Consider the following 20,000-nt stretch of genomic DNA (forward strand, 5'->3'; position numbering starts at 1 on the left):
TTTATTGAGTGTTGTTAAAAGAAAAGGTGATGTAACACAGTAGTGAACATGCCCTTTCCCAACTACTTTGGCACGTGTTGCAGCCATGAAATTCTAAGTTAATTATTATTTTCAAAAAAATTAATAAAGTTTATGAGTTTGAACGTCAAATATCTTGTCTTTGTAGCATATTCAACTGAATATGGGTTGAAAAGGATTTGCAAATCCTTGTATTCTGTTTATATTTACATCTAACACAATTTCCCAACTCATGTGGAAATATATATATATACATATATATATATATGTGTGTGTGAATATAGCGAACTTGCTTCAGCCGCACAATACTGGTGCTATAGTTGTAGGAAATGTCTCAAAATCTCTTCAGGAGTGCCGACAAAATCCGAAAACGGCAGAAAATGCATATTTCTGGAAAGCTTTATTTCACAAAAATGTCGTAAGGGGGGGGGGCCTTACGCAAAAATTCCAAAAAACGAACTTGCTTCAGCCGCACAATACTGGTGATATAGTTTAGGAAATGTCTCAAAACCTCTTCAGGAGTGCCGACAAAACCCGAAAATGGAAGAAAATGCATATTTTTGGAAAACCTTTTTTCGCGGAAATGTAAAAATTACGCAAAAATTCCAAAAAACAAACTTGCTTCAGCAGCACAATACTGGTGCTATAGTTGTAGGAAATGTCTCAAAATCTCATCAGGAGTGCCAACAAAACCCGAAAACGTCAGAAAATGCTTATTTTTGGAAAACTTTTTTTCGTGAAAATGTCGTAAAATTACGCAAAAATTCCAAAAAACGAACTTGCTTCAGCCGCACAATACTGGTGATATAGTTTACGAAATGTCTCAAAACCTCTTCAGGAGTGCCGACAAAACCCGAAAATGGCAGAAAATGCATATTTTTGGAAAACTTTATTTCACAAAAATGTCGTGGGGGGGGGGCCTTACGCAAAAATTACAAAAAACGAACTTGCTTCAGCCGCACAATACTGGTGCTATAGTTGTAGGAAATGTCTCAAAATCTCTTCAGGAGTGCCGACAAAACCCGAAAATGGCAGAAAATGCATATTTTTGGAAAACTTTATTTCACGGAAATGTCGTAAGGGGGGGACCTTACGCAAAAAAACTTGCTTCAGCCGCACAATACTGGTGATATAGTTTAGGAAATGTCTCAAAACCTCTTCAGGAGTGCAGACAAAACCCGAAAATGGCAGGAAATGCATATTTTTGGAAAACTTTTTTTCGCGAAAATGTCGTAAAAATTACGCAAAAATTCCGAAAAACGAACTTGCTTCAGCAGCACAATACTGGTGCTATAGTTGTAGGAAATGTCTCAAAATCTCATCAGGAGTGCCGACAAAACCCGAAAATGGCAGAAAAGGCATATTTTTGGAAAACTTTATTTCACGAAAATGTCGTAAGGGGGGGGGCTTTACGCAAAAATTACAAAAAAACGAACTTGTTTCAGCCGCACAATACTGGTGATGTAGTTTAGGAAATGTCTCAAAACCTCTTCAGGAGTGCCGACAAAACCTGAAAATGGCAGAGAATGCATATTTTTGGAAAACTTTTTTTCGCGAAAATGTCGTAAAAATTACGCAAAAATTCCAAAAAACGAACTTGCTTCAGCAGCACAATACTGGTGCTATAGTTGTAGGAAATGTCTCAAAATCTCATCAGGAGTGCCGACAAAACCCGAAAATGTCAGAAAATGCATATTTTTGGAAAAATTTATTTTACGAAAATGTCGTAAGGGGGGGTGGGGCCTTATGCAAAAAATCCAAAAAACGAACTTGCTTCAGCCGCACAATACTGGTGATACAGTTTACGAAATGTCTCAAAACTTCTTCAGGAGTGCCGACAAAACCCGAAAATGGCAGGAAATGCATATTTTTGGAAAACTTTTTTTCGCGAAAATGTCGTAAAAATTACGCAAAAATTCCAAAAAACGAACTTGCTTGAGCAGCACAATACTGGTGCTATAGTTGTAGGAAATGTCTCAAAATCTCATCAGGAGTGCCGACAAAACCCGAAAATGTCAGAAAATGCATATTTTTGGAAAACTTTATTTCACGAAGATGTCGTAAGGAGGGGACCTTACGCAAAAATTCCCAAAAACTAACTTGCTTCAGCCGCACAATACTGGTGATATAGTTTCCCAACTACTTTGGCACGTGTTGCAGCCATGAAATTCTAAGTTGATTATTATTTGCAAAAAAAAAAAAAAAAGTTTATGAGTTTGAACATCAAATATGTTGTCTTTGTAGCATATTCAACTGAATATGGGTTGAAAAGGATTTGCAAATCATTGTATTCTGTTTATATTTACATCCAACACAAATTCCCAACTCAAAAGGAAATATATATATATATATATATATATATATATATATATATATATATATATATATATATATATATATATGTATATATATATATATACCTACATATATGTATGTATGTGTGTGTGAATATATACATATACGTATATATATATATATATATATATATATATACATATATATACATACATATATACATATACATATATATACATACATATATACATATACATACATATATACACATAAATATATATATATATATATATATATATATGTATATACAGTTTAAAAAAGGTATTAAAAGCCACATCGTTGTACCTTGTTGACCAGAACCACCACCTTAGCCGTCTTGCCCTCTTCTGTCCTGCGGCCCAGATGCTGGGCGGCAATAAAGACCGCCACCCGGGTTTTCCCACTTCCTGTGGGGAGGCATATGATGATGTTCTTGCCCTCCAAGGCCGGCTGAGCCACCTCCTCCTGATAGTCTCGAAGGACAATATCAGCTCTTTCTGCAAGTCTGGTGGCCGCGCCCGAGTCACTAAGATCTGTAATGAAGACAGATTTAATCACCTAAAGATCATTATTATGAAAATATGACCGAGAGGAAGGCGAGAAACACTTTTTATTTCAACAGACTCTCGCGCCGTACCTTCCGTCAAAACTCTAAAGGCCGACTGCACATTTCCTATCTTCACAATAAAAGCCCTGCTTCATGCTGCCTGCGCTAACTAAATACATAGTCTCGGAAAACTGGCGTGCACAAGCGATCCCTCAGAAAGCTGGCGTGCACATCACTTGTGCACGCCAGCTTTCCGAGACTCTTATTTTGTTAGCGCAGGCAGCATGAAGCAGGGCTTTTATTGTGAAGATAGGAAATGTGCAGTCGGCCTTTAGAGTTTTGACGGAAGGGACGGCGCGAAAGTCTGTTGAAATAAAAAAGTGTTTCTCGCCTTCCTCTCGGTCATATTTTCATAATAATGAACCGGCAGCAGCCAGCGTCATCTCACAAGACCCTCGGGTCCCGTGAATGTCAATCAAGCAAGCTACGGAATTTGCCGCCAATGTTTTTCTTGTAAAGTGTATGGAAGCTGGATGAATTAGATGCCAAAAACCAACCACTTTCATGTGGTATTGTACAGAAAGGACAACTTTTTTTCTCCTCCATTTGAAAATGTGGGCGGTTATCATCAATACTGTCTGATTCCAATCAATGCAAGTCATCAGAATCAGGTAATACACCAACTTATATTCTTGTCTTCGTGAAAGAAAGACATCTATATGTGTTACACATGCTTGTATTTTCATTAAACACATTTAACTTGTTTACAAAAATGTCTCTTTCATAAATAAATAAATATAAATGATATATATAAATGAGGTAGATCCCCTCGAGTTGGTCGATTGAAAAGTAGCTCGCCTGCAGAAAAAGTGTGGGCACCCCTGACCTAATGTATATATATATATACACAATATAATATATATAATGCACAGGAAAAGTATGTCATTGTGAAGGTAAGCAGAAATAACCATGAACATTGACAAGAGTGGTAATAAAAGAGGCGTTATGTCGCAACTACACGTAAGCGTGGGGCCGGGTTGTCCATGCATTGGTGTGTCGATAAGTCCTCTTTGTTGTTTTTGTTCATGCTTACTAATTCAGGGAATAATTATTTCGACGCAGAAAGACTTTGAGGGCAGCAACGAAATTATTTAAAAGAGTAGCACAAACCCCCAAAAGCGGTGAAGTTGTCACGTTGTGTAAATGGTAAATAAAGAGAGAATACAACAAATCCTTTTTAACTTATATTCAATTGAATAGACTGCAAAATAAGATACTTAACGTCCGAACTGGTAAACTTTGTTATTTTTCTTTTGCAAATTTTTGGAACTTGATGTCTGTGACATGTCTCAAAAAAGCTGGCACGAGTGGCAAAAAAGAGTGAGAAAGTTGAGGAACATGCTAATTGGCAACAGGTGGGCTGCCATGATTGGCTATAAAAGCAGCTTCCGAGAAATTCTCAGTCGTTCGCAAACAAGAACGGGGCGAGGGTCACCACTTTGTCAACAAACGCCTGAGCAAATTGTTTAAGAACAACATTCCTCCACCAGGGATTTAGGGATTGTAGTACCATCACAAGGTTCAGAGAATCTGGAGAAATCGCTGCACGTAAGCCATGATATTATGCTCCTTTGATCCCTCGGGCGGTGCTGCATCGAAAAGCCGCATCAGTGTGTAAAGGATATCGCCACATGAGCTCAGGAACACTTCCGAAAAACCACTGTCAGTAACTATGTCTATAAGTGCAAGGTAAAACTCCGCTGTGCAAAGTGAAAGCCATTTATCAACAACACCCGGAAACGCCGCTGGCTTCCGAGCCCATCTGAAATGGACTGATGCAAAGTGGACAAATGTTCTGTGGTCTGACGACTCCACGTTTCAAATTGTTTTCGGTAACTGCGGACGTCGTGTCCTCCGGAACAAAGAGGAAAAGAACCATCCGGATTGATATAGGCGCACATTTGAAAAGCCAGCATCTGTGATGGTATGGGGGTGTATTAATGCCCAAGGCATGGGTAACTTACACATCTGTGAAGGCACCATTAATGCTGAAAGGTACATACAGCTTTTGGAGCAACATATGTTGCCATCCAAGCAATGTTATCATGGACGCCCCTGCTTATTTCAGCAAAACGATGCCAATCCACGTGTTACAACAGTGTGGCTTCGTAGTAAAAGAGTGCGGGTACTAGACTGGCCTGCCTGTAGTCCAGACCAGTCCAGTGTGGTGAAATATGAAGCCTAAAATAGCACAACAGAGACCACGGACTGTTGAACAACTTAAGTTGTACATCAAGCAAAAACGGGAAAGAATTCCACTTCAAAAATGTGTCTCTTCAGTTCCCAAAGCCTTTACTGAGTGTTGTTAAAAGAAAAGGCCAGGTAACACACTGGTAAAAATTCCCCTGTGACAACTGTTTTGCTGCCATTACATTCTAAGTTCCATTTAATATAAGTTGAAAAGGATTTGCAAATCATTGCATTCTGTTTTTATTTACCATTTACACAACTGTAGATAGTTGTTTTTGTTATGAGCTATCGTGTACTTTTGACTTTGTTTCACACAAACAAGAGAGGAAGGAAGTAGTATAAATATAAGTACGTCGAAAAATGTACTGAGATACGCATGTATCGCTATAAACGAACATCCCTGATATTCGTGCCAATCAAAGCTTTGTCCGTTTCAAAGACTTTCTTCTGGAGCCTAGACCGTTTAAAGGGGAACATTATCACCAGACCTATGTAAGCGTCAATATATACCTTGATGGTGCAGAAAAGAGACCATTTATTTTTTTAACCGATTTCCGAACTCTAAACGGGTGAATTTTGGCGAATTAAACCCCTTTCTGTTTATCGCGCTGGAGGCGATGACGTCAGAATGTGACGTCGCCGAGGTAACACACCCGCCATTTTCATTTTCAACACATTACAAACACCGGGTCACAGCTCTATTGTTTTACGTTTTTTTGGACTATTTTTTGGAACCTTGGAGACATCATGCCTCGTGGGTGTGTTGTCGGAGGGTGTAACAACACTAACAGGGAGGGATTCAAGTTGCACCACTGGCCCGAAGATGCGAAAGTGTCTCCCGCCAGACCCCCATTGAATGTGCCTGCCGCCAGACCCCCATTGAATGTGCCTTCCGCCAGACCCCCATTGAATGTGCCTGCCGCCAGACCCCCATTGAATGTGCCTGCCGCCAGACCCCCATTGAATGTGCCTGCCGCCAGACCCCCATTGAATGTGCCAGTGTCTCCACATTTTACCGGCGATGCTAAGACAGACATGGCACAGAGATGTATGGATAACCTGCAGATGCATTTGCAACGATAGTCAACGAAATCACAAAGGTGAGTTTTGTTGATAGCTAATCGATGCTAACATGCGACGCTAATCGATGCTAACATGCTATTTACCGGCGGTGCTAAAGCAGACATGGAACAAAGATGTATGGATAACCTGCAGATGCATTTGCAACGATGGTCAACGAAATCACAAAGGTGAGTTTTGTTGATGTTGACTGCCAGCTAATCGATGCTAACATGCTACGCTAATCGATGCTAACATGCTATTTACCGGCGGTGCTAAAGCAGACATGGCACAGATATGTATGGATAACCTGCAGATACATTTGCAACGATAGTCAACGAAATCACAAAGGTGAGTTTTGTTGATAGCTAATCGATGCTAACATGCGACGCTAATCGATGCTAACATGCTATTTACCGGCGGTGCTAAAGCAGACATGGCACAGAGATGTATGGATAACCTGTAGATGCATTTGCAACTATATTACGTTTCCTTCCACCCACATTTAATGCGAAACAAACACTTACTAATCGACGGATTTAAGTTGCTCCCGTGTCAAAAGACGCGAAAGTCCTGATCGTTTGGTCCGCACATTTTACCGGCGATGCTAACGCAGCTATTCGGCCATGCTATGGCTATGAATTCGCTCAATAGCTTCAGTTTCTTCTTCAATACTTTCATACTCCAACCATCTGTTTCAATACATGCGTAATCTGTTGAATCGCTTAAGTCGCTGAAATCCGAGTTTGAATCCGAGCTAATGTCGCTATATCTTGCTGTGGTATTCCCATTGTTTGTTTACATTGGCAGCACTGTGTGACGTCACTGGGAAATGGCCAGTGTCTTCGCAGAGAGCGAAAATAAGGCACTTTAAAGCTTTAATTAGGGATATTCCGAGACCGGTAAAATTTTAAAAAAATTTCAAAAAATACAACAAGCCACTGGGAACTGATTTTTATTGTTTTTAACCCTTTTGAAATTGTGATAATGTTCCCCTTTAAGGTAAACGTACATTTTTGCCCACATCTTTGAAGATGTACTCTGTATAATCATTCCAGCCTGGACCCAATAATGCCTTCAATAAATCTGGACCATGTGTGGACATGTTCGGTGTGGAAGAACTTTGTAAAAATTCCTGCCGGCGAGCCATATTTGTTTTCTTTGGATGACTGGACAGAAAGTAGCAGCGTTAGCACATGAGAAGGACTCCGGTGCAACTGGTGTTCTCTTAAGTCTCGGTATATGGACCAAGGCATGGCGATGTGTACAACAGATGTTAGCTATAAATTCACGTCAGCCGGTCGCAATGCTCGAACGTGAGAAACGGCAGATGAAGTGAAACATGAGCCCATGCAAGGACCGAAATGTTCCAGGAAAAAGTCAGGCGCCGCACTTCTGTGAAAAACTTCAACATGTGCATGTGATTATCAGAAACACACTCAGCATGTGCAGGACTTCAGATCACCTCGTTGTTATGACGTTCTTGGATGCAGGCGCAGGTTTCAAAGGTTTTACCGCCGTCCGTGCGAAGGATACAAGGGAGTCGGCAAAAACGAAGTCAAAAGTTCAGCAACAAACAAAGACTGAAGCTAAACGGACAGGACTCCGTGGTCAGGCTGAAGTCTTTCAAAGTCAAACGATACTGCCTGAGGCAGCCGGGCTGAGAAAGGTATACATGTAGTTGTTTGGTACGGAGTCACAGGTGAGTGTGGAGTGTGGAATGGCAGAAACTGATCGGCTGTGAGGCAATGAGTAGATGAGCAGCCAGCTGAGTGTAGTTAATAGACTGGAGATGAGGATCTCTGGAGTGAGGGAGTTGGCGTGGTACTGACAGTACAGACATGCGGCACTGGCCATAGGATGACCACGTCCTGGAGGCCGACCTCGAGGGCCTGGAGCAGGACGATCAGGGCAATACCGATGGAAGTCCCGAATGAGGTTTGGATCCGGAACATCAATAGCGGGAACCCAGCTACGCTCCTCGGGAGCGAATCTCTCCCGGTCCACCAGATACTGAAGTCTACACCCCCCTCCACCCCCTTGACATCTGGAGTCCAGGAGTGTCCTAACAGTATGAGCCAGGGCGCCCTCTATGTCCAGGGGAGGTGGTGGGGTATCAAGGGGGAAAGCATCCCCCAGGGGACCAGGAGTCACAGGTCTGATGAGGCAGACATTAAATGTGGGTGAAATGCAGTAATGAGCAGGAAGTTGCAGCCTGTATGGCACCTTGTTGACACTCCGTAGGACATTGAAGGGGCCCACAAAACGTGCACCCAGTGCCACCCACACTGGTTTAAATGTAACTTAGATATTGGGTGTCGCTATGTAAAGCGCTTTGAGTCACTTGAGAAAAGCGCTATATAAATATAATTCACTTCACTTCACTTCACTCGGCTTCCGGCAGGGCATGTGAAGGTTGAGGTTGTTGGTGGAGAGCCAAACCCAAACCCAGGTTGGTAAATCGGAGTCACACCGTGATGACGGTCAGCCTGCTCCTTCTGTCGGCAAATGGCGCACTGGAGATGACATGAGATGAATTCCACACCTCCTCTGAACGATGGAACCAGTCATCCACTGCAAGGACCTCCATCTTTGTTGGATCCCAGGGGCACAAGGAAGGTTGGTAGCCAAAGACACACTGAAATGGAGTCAGGCCCGTAGAAGTATGGTGAAAGGAATTTTGAGCATATTCAGACCAAGGGAGAAACTCCACACGCTGAGCCTGTTGGTCCATGCAGTAGTTGCGGAGGAACCTCCCCAGTTCCTGGTTGGTCCTCTCTCCTTGTGCATTCGACTGAGGACTGTAACCAGAGGTGAAACTCACTGCATCCCCCAATCTTGTCATGAAGACCTTCCATACTTGTGACGAGAACTGCGGACCTTGATCCGAAACAATGTCCTCTGGAAGACCAGAGTATCTCTGATACTTGGAAGGCAGTTGGAAGACAAGTGAGAGGGATGAAACGACAGCACTTGGAGAATGGTGTGACCCTTGGAAGAGGGTAGCTCAGTAACAAAGTCAATGGAGAGATTTGACCAAGGCCGCTGGGGTCCACTAGGAGCCTGTAGTGGGGATTTTGACGAGGCCCAGGAGAAACAGGACTTGACATATTTCCTGACATCTCTGAATAATGTGGGCCACCAGTATTTTCCGGACAGGGCCCTCGTAGTGCGGGAATTACCTTAATGTCCAGTTGCAAACAGCATATGGCGCCCAGGTCAGTAACTGATCCCTCACCCTTGTGGAAACATAGGTGTGCCCTGGAGGAAACTTGGCCAGAACAGGATCTTCTACCTGGGCCTGACGAATTTCTTCCTTGACGTTCCAGAGCACGGGAGTCAGGATACGAGATGGAGAGATGATGGGACAAATCACTGCTCGGAATTCAGCTGTGTCATACATCTGAGACAGAGCGTGGACCCCGACTTAAACAAGTTGAAAAACTTATTCGGGTGTTACCATTTAGTGGTCAATTGTACGGAATATGTACTGTATTGTGCAATCTACTAATAAAAGTTTCATTCAATCAAGCGTCAGCCTTGGTGTTCTTGGACCCTGGTCTATAAGAAAAGGTGAAGTCAAAACGTAAAAAGAAGAGCGCCATCTGGCTTGTCGAGAGTTCAAGCGCTTCGCCCCGTTGGATGTACTCAAGGTTGCAATGGTCTGTCAGAACCAAGAATGGATCCTTGGCACCCTCTAACCAATATCCCCATTTCTTCAATGCCCACTTCACCGACAACAGCTCTCTGTCTCCGACATCATAGTTCCCCTGTCCATAACTGAGTTTCTTAGAAAAGAACGCACAAGGGTATAGTTTGGGTGGTGTACCCTGTCTCTGAAGGACAACTGCCCCCGCACCGACCTCGGAGGCATTTACTTCCACCACATTTGGCAAGCCGGGATCAAAGTGCCTCAGTAAAGGTGCGGATTTGAAGCAGTCTTTAAGACGGTTGAAGGCAGTAATTGCAGCTTGCTTTTTATTGGCAATCCACAGGAACCACCTTTTTTTATAGATGTGAGTGGTGCCGCAATAGAACTATATCCTCGTATAAAGCGACAATAAAAGTTGTCAAAACCTAAGAAGCGCTGCAACTCCTTCACCGTGGTGGGTCTCAGCCAATTGAGCACTGTATAAACCTTAGGCTTATCCATCTTCACCCCCCTCTGGACCAATTGTGTAACCAAGGAAAGAGATGGTGGAATAATGGAACGGACACTTATCAATCAATCAATCAATGTTTACTTATATAGCCCTAAATCACTAGTGTCTCAAAGGGCTGCACAAACCACTACGACATCCTCGGTAGGCCCACGCAAGGAAAACTCACACCCAGTGGGACATCGGTGACAATAATGACCCAGTGGGACGTCGGTGACAATGATGACTATGAGAACCTTGGAGAGGAGGAAAGCAATGGATGTCGAGCGGGTCTAACATGATACTGTGAAAGTTCAATCCACAATGGATCCAAGACAGTCGCGAGAGTCCAGTCCAAAGCGGATCCAACACAGCAGCGAGAGTCCCGTTCATAGCGGAGCCAGCAGGAAACCATCCCAAGCGGAGGCGGATCAGCATCGCAGAGATGTCCCCAGCCGATACACAGGCAAGCAGTACATGGCCACCGGATCGGACCGGACCCCCTCCACAAGGGAGAGTGGGACATAGAAGAAAAAGGAAAGAAACGGCAGATCAACTGGTCTAAAAAGGGAGTCTATTTAAAGGCTAGAGTATACAAATGAGTTTTAAGGTGAGACTTAAATGCTTCTACTTAAAGGTGGTTGTCCATCTAAGGATCGTATGGGAATGGAAATGGTGAGACTGTGAAACGGAAGGTGCAGCTACTAGGCAAGATCGTCATCAATGAAGTACCCTGCGGCCCCAGAGTCCACTAATGCTGTAGAAACATCACAGGACAGTCGGCAAGCTGGTGATTCTCGGCACCACAGTATGGTCAGAAGTCCAGATGTGCCCGACGACATCGTTCAGCCGGTGAGAGGCGAGTGAAATCCACCTTCATAGGCTTCGTGGCAGTCGAAGGGAAGTGAGAGAACCTCTAGTGCTCTCTGAGAAGGTTATCCAGCTTTGGGTTATGACCGAAAGGACAAGATCACGGGTTCAGGCGGACGAAATGAGTTTCCTCCGCCGGGTGGCGGTTCTCTCCCTTAGAGATAGGGTGAGAAGCTCAGCCATCCGGGAGGTACTTAGAGTAAAGCCGCTGCTCCTTCACATGGAGAGGAGCAAGATGAGGTGGTTCGGGCATTTGGTCAAAATGCCACCCAAATGCCTCCCTAAGGAGGTGTTTAGGGCAAATCCGACTGGTAGGAGGCCACGGGAAAGACCCAGGACACGTTGGGTAGATTATGTTTCCCGGCTGGCTTGGGAACGCCTCGGGATCCCCCAGGAAGAGCTGCACGAAGTGGCTGAGGAGAGGAAAGTCTGGGCTTCCCTGCTTAGGCTAGTGCCCCTGCTACTCCACCTCAGCTAAGCGGACGAATATGGATGGATAAATGGATGGATGGAAAACGATATAAAATCCATTAGTTAACCGTACATGAACAATTTTCTTTGAGGATCAAAGTTTGTCTAAGTCTAAGTAACGTTTTATAAGCCGCAGGGTTCAAAGTGTAGGGAAATAAATAGAAGCGGCTTAATGTTTGGAATTTAAGGTAATAGTCCACACAATTTTATGTCTTTCTATCTGACGTTTAGTAGATCAGGCCGTGAGAAGACTTCCGGAGAGAAAAAAGGAGCGTGAATCATTTGAAAAAAAGCATGAAATGGAGTTTGCCGCGGAGTCGTCTTGCCAGCATATGTTTTTCATTCCACACGCTTTCTGAGCCCCTGCCTTGGATTACGGCACACACATGGAACATGTTCCACGCTGCCAAGCAGAGTTCACGCATTGGTCGTCCACCTTCTACTCTTTTCAAACCAGCAAGAACTTCAAAGTTCTTTTCAAGAGTCGATTGTTCCCACCTGGTGATGACGCCTCCGACCTTCTGGAGCCTGGCGGCGACTGTGCCAGGGCGCTCTCGCTTCTGTACAAGTCTGCAGAGAAGCAGACAAAGAACACAAGTCAGAGGCTGAGGGGCTGCTGACCCCCGGTGGCCGGTTGCTGCACTGCAAGCAATAACAACTGAGCCCGACATGACGATCTGGGAAAGAGGGGTGGTCTCGGGGACTCTAACAAAACCAACAGGTGGACGTGTTGCTGGCACCGTGACCCCAGGATGCAGGGACAGGAAGTATAGCGAGGTTTAAGTCATTTTATCGGGAAGAATTAGAAACAGGTGAGCCTACTGATTGCCAAGTAAGAATGAGGCGAGCAGAATAAAGCATGTAGCAGAAAAAAAAAAAACTTTTCTTGAAAGTATTTATGTGCACATGACGCTGGAAGATAAACCCTCCTGATTGCCAATTACAAACAGGTGAGCCTCCTTATTGCCAAGTAAGAACAAAGCGAGCGGAATAAAGCATGTAGCAGAAAAAAAATTACTTTTCTCGAAAGCATCTATGTGCACATGACGCTGGAAGAAAAACCCTCCTGATTGCCAATTACAAACAACTGCGTCTCTTTATTGCCAAGCAGTAACAAGGCGAGCAGAATAAAGCATGTAGCAGAAAAAAAAAGGTTGTTGAAAGCATGTATGTGCACATGATGCTGGAAGATAAACCCTCCTGATTGCCAATTACAAACAGATGAGCCTCCTTATTGCCAAGCAGGAACAAGGCGAGCAGAGTAAAGCATGTAGCAGAAAAAAACGGTTGTTGAAAGCATGTATGTGCACATGACACTGGAAGATAAACCCTCCTGATTGCCAATTAGAAACAGGTGATTCTCCTGATTGGTCAAGTAAGAACAAAGCGAGCAGAATAAAGCATGTAGCAGAAAAAAAAACTGTTCTCAAAAGTATGCACCTGCACATGACGCTGGAAGATAAACCCTCCTGATTGCCAATTAGAAACAAGTAAGCCTCCTGATTGCCAAGCAGTAACAAGGTGAGCAGAATGAAGCATGTAGCAGGAAAAAAAACTGTCGTTGAACCCATGTAGGTGCACGACGCTGGAAGATACACCCTCCTGATTGCCAACTACAAACAGGTCAGCCTCCTGATTGCCAAGCAGGAACAAGGCGAGCAGAATAAAGCATTTAGCAGAAAAAAACCTGTTCTTAAAAGCAAGTATGTCCACATGACGCTGGAAGATACACCATTATGATTGCCAACTACAAACGGGTAAGCCTCCTGATTGCCAAGCTGGAACAAGGCAAGCAGAATAAAGCATGTAGCAGAAAAAAAAGTGTTCTTAAAAGTATGTACCTGCACATGACGCTGGAAGATAAACCCTCCTGATTGCCAATTGGAAACAAGTAAGCCTCCTGATTTCCAAGCAGGAACAAAGCGAGCAGAATAAAGCATGTAGCAGAAAAAAAACTTTTGTTAAAAGCATGTATGTGCACATGACGCTGGAAGATACACCCTCCTGATTGCCAACTACAAACGGCTGAACCTCCTGATTGCCGAGCAGGATCAAGGAGAGCAGAAAAAAAGCATGTAGCAAATTCAACTCGTTTCTTCTTATCTCGGTTGCACACGTTTCATGCCTTCACTAAAGTGTGGAACAATTTTCTTCTCCAAATAAGGACAACACAAACTTCTTCTCAGTTACTTTGAATACAATATAAATAATAGTAATATCAATACTACTACTAACATTGATCATAGTAGTAATATTAGTAGTAAAAATTACAATATTAAGAATAGTAACAATAATAACAATGTCAATAAAATACTAATACAATTAATAATAGTAATAATAATAGTAGTAAAAATGATATTAAAAATAATAGTAATAATAATAATAATAATAATATCAATATAATAATACAATTAATAATAGTAAGAATAATAATAGTGGTAATAATGACAACAATAATAATATAATATAATAAATAATACTAATAATATTAAAATGATAACATTATTTTAATATCCATTTTCATCCATCCATCCATTTTCTACCGCTTATTCCCTTTCGGGGTCGCGGGGGGCGCTGGCGCCTATCTCAGCTACAATCGGGCAGAAGGCAGGGTACATTATTTTAATATAAATATTAATAATAGTACTAGTGATAAGAGTAATAATAATAATAATAATAATAAAAATAGTAAAATCAATGATACTAATAACATTTATAATAGTGATACAATAGTAGTAATAATAATAAGTGTATTAATTATAATAGTCATAAAGATAATAATATTAATAATATAACTAATAATAGTATAGCACTAATAATAATAATAAAAACAGTAGTAGTAATAATATTAATAATACGGAAAATAACACCGATAATAATAAGTCATACCAATAATACGAATAACAATAATAATAGTAGTAATAATGATAATAGTATTAAAAAAAATAATAATAATAGTAATACTAGTAATAATAATAATAATAGTAATATCAATCATACTAATAACAATAATAATAGTAGTAACACTAATTGTATTAATAACAATAGTAGTCATAATGATAATAATTTTAATCATATAACAAATAATAATATAGCAAGAGTAATATTAACATTAATAATAGTCATAATAGTAGTAATAATAATAATAATAATGATACAACTAATAATAATAATAACAGTATTATCAATAATATTAACAGCATTAATAATAGTAGTAATCATGGTAATAGTATTAATAATAATAATGATAATAATAAAAAACATAATAGTAATGATAATAGTAGTAGTAATAATAATTATTGTGATAGTAGTAATATCAATTAATAGTAGTAATAATACTACTAATAGTAATACAAATAAAAGTAGTAGTAACAATAATAATATTAATAATAGTAATAGCCCTGCGATGAGGTGGCGACTTGTCCAGGGTGTACCCCGCCTTCCGCCCGATTGTAGCTGAGATAGGCGCCAGCGCCTCTCGCGACCCCAAAAGGGAATAAGCGGTAGAAAATGGATGGATGGATGGATAATAGTAATAATAATAATAACAATATTATTAATAATAACAATAATAATAATAACTTATGGGATGTATTTGTCTTTCTTGTTTTGACTGTGTTCTCTTTTGTACGGAGTCAGTTAAGTGGAACACTTTGTCGCTTCCGATGGTTCCTGTTCACCAAATGAGACGGGAATAATGACCAAAGTCCAAAACCGTCACCGAGGACAACTCCCGTTCAGTAGAGAATGTAGAAGCAAGAAGTGTAGCCCCCCATGGACTCCAACAAGGAGTCATGTTTTTATCATCAAGCAAACACATTCTTCAGCGGATAAAACAATAAGAAGAAGATATGATGTGGAATATCTATCGGACTAAGTGGTACCTGTGGTGTCGTCCCCCGCCTCCGTGTCCTGGGAGTCCTCCGAGGTTAGAGCTGGACTGTCCGTGGCAGGGATGCTTCCTGTGTGGTCAGATTTGGCGTGTCCACATATTTCACACAACTCAGATTCCACACCTCATGTTTGCTCGGCTTCTGGACCCGGCGTCTTGTTACCTGTGCCGTCGTCGCAGTCCGACCAGCCTTGCAGCAGCCGATACAGGACAGGATGCTCAGTTTCCTTCAACACCTGAAGGAAGTCAGAGTACCAGCTGGACTTACACCTCACGATCCTTTTCAGGAGCTCACGGGCCGCGTCCCTCGGTCCTTGTGTGTCTGCCACGCGAAGGATCTGAAGTGAAGACGGAACATGAGGACCAGGAGGCCAGGTCAAATACTGGATTGCAACAAATATAAACAACAAGCCAAAAGCGGTGAAGTGGTCACGTCGTGTAAATAGTAAATAAAAAGAGAATACAACAAATCCTTTTCAACTTATATTCATTTGGCGTGGCATCGTCTCGCTGAAATAAGCAGGGGCGTCCGTGATTAATATTTGTTGGATGGCAACATATATTGCTCCAAAAGCTGCATGTACCTTTCAGCATTAATGGTCCCTTCACAGATGTGTAAGTTACCCATACCTCGGCCACTAATACCCCCCCATACCATCCGTCTTTTACACCCTGCGCCTAGAACAGTCCAGATGGTTCTCTTCCTCTTTGGTTTCCAAAAACCATTTGAAATGTGGACGCTTCAGAACACGGAACACTTTTCTACTTTGCATCAGTCCATCTTACGGATGGGTGTTGTTGATAAATGGCTGAGGCTTTGCATGATAGAGTTATAACCTTGCACTTACAGATGTTGCAATATACTGTTGTTACCGACAGTGGTTTTCTGAAGTGTTCCTGAGTCCACGTGGTGATATCCCTGACACACAACTTCCACAGTTTTCGAAAACAATTTGGAAATGTGGACTCGTCAGACCACAGAACACTTCCCCACTTTGCATCAGTCCATCTCAGATGAGCTCGGGAACTAGAGAAGCCGGCGGCATTCGTGGGTGTTGTTGATAAGTATCTTTCACTTTGCATGGCAGAGTTTTTACCTTGCGCTGACTGATGTAGCGACCGACTGTAGTTACCGACAGTGGTTTCCTGAAGTGTTCTTGAGCCCATGTGGTGATATCCTTTACACATGACGTCCACAGTTTCCAAAAACAATTCGTAAATGTGGACTCGTCAGACCACAGAACACTTGTCCACTTTGCGTCAGTCCATCTCAGATGAGCTCAGGCCCAGAGAAGCTGGGGGAATTTGTGGGTGTTGTAGATAAGTATCTTTCAATTTGCATGGCAGAGTTTTTACCTTGCGCTGACTGATGTAGCGACCGACTGTAGTTACCGACGGTGGTTTTCTGAAGTGTTCTTGAGCCCATGTGGTGATATCCTTTACACATAACATCCACAGTTTCCAAAAACAATTCGGAAATGTGGACTCGTCAGACCACAGAACACTTTCCCGCTTTGCATCAGTCCATCTTAGATGAGCTCGGGAACCAGAGAAGCCGGCGGCATTCGTGGGTGTTGTTGATAAAAAATCTTTCACTTTGCATGGCAGGGTTTTTACCTTGCACTGACTGATGTAGCGACCGACTGTAGTTACCGACAGTGGTTTTCTGAAGTGTTCTTGAGCCCATGTGGTGATATCCTTTACACATGACGTCAGCAGTTTCCAAAAACAATTTGGAAATGTGGACTCGTCAGACCACAGAACACTTTCCCGCTTTGCATCAGTCCATCTTAGATGAGCTCGGGAACCAGAGAAGCCGGGGGAATTCGTGGGTGTTGTTGATAAGTATCTTTCACTTTGCATGGCAGAGTTTTTACCTTGCACTGACTGATGTAGCGACCGACTGTAGTTACCGACGGGGGTTTTCTGAAGTGTTCTTTTCCCGCTTTGCATCTGTCCATTTTAGATGAGCTCGGGCCCAGAGAAGCCGGCGGCGTTTCTGGGTGTTGTTGATAAATATCTTTCTTCTTTTTTTTTTACCTTGCATTGACAGATATAGCGACGAACTGTAGTTACCGACAGTGGTTTTCTGAAGGGTTCATGTGGTGATATCCTTTACACGCGGTGAAATGTGGACTCGTCAGACCACTTGTACACTTTGCATCAGTCCATTTTTCCGCACGAGGCCGGCGGTCATAAATGGCGGAGGAGGTCCTAAACGGTGGCATTGTTGTGTGTGTGTGTGGACACGGATAAGGTTAGGTGGGATTTACACCGGATAACCTTAACCCCCCCTCCAGCGTTTACCTGTTTCTCACCTTTTTTTGTAAGGGGCGCCGGAAGTTGGTCGACCTGTCAGCGATCCCGTTTCGTCGCCCTGTAATGTTTGTCTGCTCTTGATTAAGATCGAGAGGAGCCAGACGAGGTGGTTCGTGTTGTGGCACATGCGCAGTATGCGTCTCCCTCCGCTACGGGACCCACCCAGAGGACCCCGGACACGCCCCCCGCTCACGCTGATTGCAGCACGCCCACGCAACTTCAAGCCTGCAGACAATCGGTCAACTTGCACACCTGTGACCGATGACGATAAGCTGTATAAAAAGGGACCAGTGGACCCAGGGATCGGCGCGGGAACTTAATTCTCACATGGTGTACCGTAAGCCTGATGTTCGCTGATCGTTGTTGTGTCTTCCTTCGTGTTTCCGACGTCTGTGTTGCTCTCCCGAAGAGTCTTTCCCCTTCGAGATCGTCTGTTGTTTCCCCCTGTGTCTTTGGACTGCCTTCCTCGATTCCCGACCTTCGCCTGAACACGGATCTTGACTTTTCTCTCCGGCCCTGAACGCTCATCTGCCTGCCTCTTGGACTGCCTTGTTCCTTCGCTCTCTACAACACTTGGTAAGACACACTTCAGTTAATTTACACACTTAGTCTTACACCATACACTTTTGAGTTTTTGTCACACTTCATTTCCTTGGTTTTAGTCCTTAGTATTGTTTAGTATTGCTATTATATATATATATATATAATATATATGGTATAGCTCGGTTGGTAGAGTGGCTGTGCCAGCAACCTGAGGGTTGCAGGTTCGATTCCCGCTTCCCCCATCCTAGTCACTGCTGTTGTGTCCTTGGGCAAAACACTTTACCCACCTGCTCCCAGTGCCACCCACACTGGTTTAAATGTAACTTAGATATTGGGTGTCACTATGTAAAGCGCTTTGAGTCACTAGAGAAAAGCGCTATATAAATACAATTTACTAATACTACATATATAATAAATTAATGAACATTACCCCCACCCGGTGTCCGTTTTCCGTCACTTCCCTTAGTAAACCAGAACAGTTCGGGCATCTTTCCAGGATGCCAACCGAACCCCGACATGTTTGGGGCATGGCAGGAGGCCACGGGTAGGACCCAGGACACGTTGGGAAGACTATGTCCCCCGGGCTGGCCTTCGAAACGCCTCTGGATCCATCAGGAGGAGCTGGACCAAGTGGCAGGTGAGAGGGAAGTCTGGGCTTCCCTGCTTAGGCTGCTGCCCCCGCGACCCGACCTAGTCACTGCGGTTGTGTCCTTGGGCAAGACCCAGGACACGTTGGGAAGACTATCTCCCCCGGGCTGGCCTGGAAACGCCTCTGGATCCATCAGGAGGAGCTGGACCAAGTGGCAGGTGAGAGGGAAGTCTGGGCTTCCCTGCTTAGGCTGCTGCCCCCGCGACCCGACCTAGTCACTGCTGTTGTGTCCTTGGGCAAGACACTTCACCCACCTGCTCCCAGTGCCACCCACACTGGTTTAAATGTCACTTAGATATTGGGTGTCACTATGTAAAGCGCTTTGAGTCACTAGAGAAAAGCGCTATATAAATATAATTTACTAATACTTACTACTACTACTACATATATAATACATTAATGAACATTACCCCCACCCGGTGTCCGTTTGCCGTCACTTCCCTTAGTAAACCAGAACAGTTCGGGCATCTTTCCAGGGTGCCAACCGAACCCCGACATGTTTGGGGCATGTCCGACCGGCAGGAGGCCACGGGCAGGACCCAGGACACGTTGGGAAGACTATGTCCCCCGGGCTGGCCTGGAAACGCCTCTGGATCCATCGGGAGGAGCTGGACCAAGTGGCAGGTGAGAGGGAAGTCTGGGCTTCCCTGCTTAGGCTGCTGCCCCCGCGACCCGACCTAGTCACTGCTGTTGTGTCCTTGGGCAAGACACTTCACCCACCTGCTCCCAGTGCCACCCACACTGGTTTAAATGTCACTTAGATATTGGGTGTCACTATGTAAAGCGCTTTGAGTCACTAGAGAAAAGCGCTATATAATTTACTAATACTTACTACTACTACTACATATATAATAAATTAATGAACATTACCCCCACCCGGTGTCCGTTTTCCGTCACTTCCCTTAGTAA

The 20,000-nt window shown here is 43.3% G+C and overlaps 1 protein-coding gene across 7 annotated transcripts in view; it reads right to left on the minus strand.

The window, feature by feature from the left end:
• The window catches only part of ifih1 (interferon induced with helicase C domain 1), a 63,908-nt gene that overhangs the window by 42,193 nt on the left and 1,715 nt on the right, over positions 1-20,000 (minus strand). For all 7 annotated transcript variants that reach the window (XR_009802974.1, XR_009802979.1, XR_009802978.1 and 4 more), the window contains exons 2-5: positions 15,744-15,918; positions 15,573-15,650; positions 12,187-12,258; positions 2,659-2,885 (exon numbers count right to left, since the gene is read on the minus strand). Coding sequence is in view for 1 of the 7 variants with exons in the window: in XM_061879936.1 (XP_061735920.1) it covers positions 2,659-2,885; positions 12,187-12,258; positions 15,573-15,650; positions 15,744-15,918 (552 nt within the window). In the remaining 6 variants the exon portion in view is untranslated. The remainder of the gene's footprint in view (positions 1-2,658; positions 2,886-12,186; positions 12,259-15,572; positions 15,651-15,743; positions 15,919-20,000) is intronic.

The sequence above is a fragment of the Nerophis ophidion genome, linkage group LG19 (assembly GCF_033978795.1).
Source record: "Nerophis ophidion isolate RoL-2023_Sa linkage group LG19, RoL_Noph_v1.0, whole genome shotgun sequence".
Classification (NCBI taxonomy): domain Eukaryota; kingdom Metazoa; phylum Chordata; class Actinopteri; order Syngnathiformes; family Syngnathidae; genus Nerophis; species Nerophis ophidion.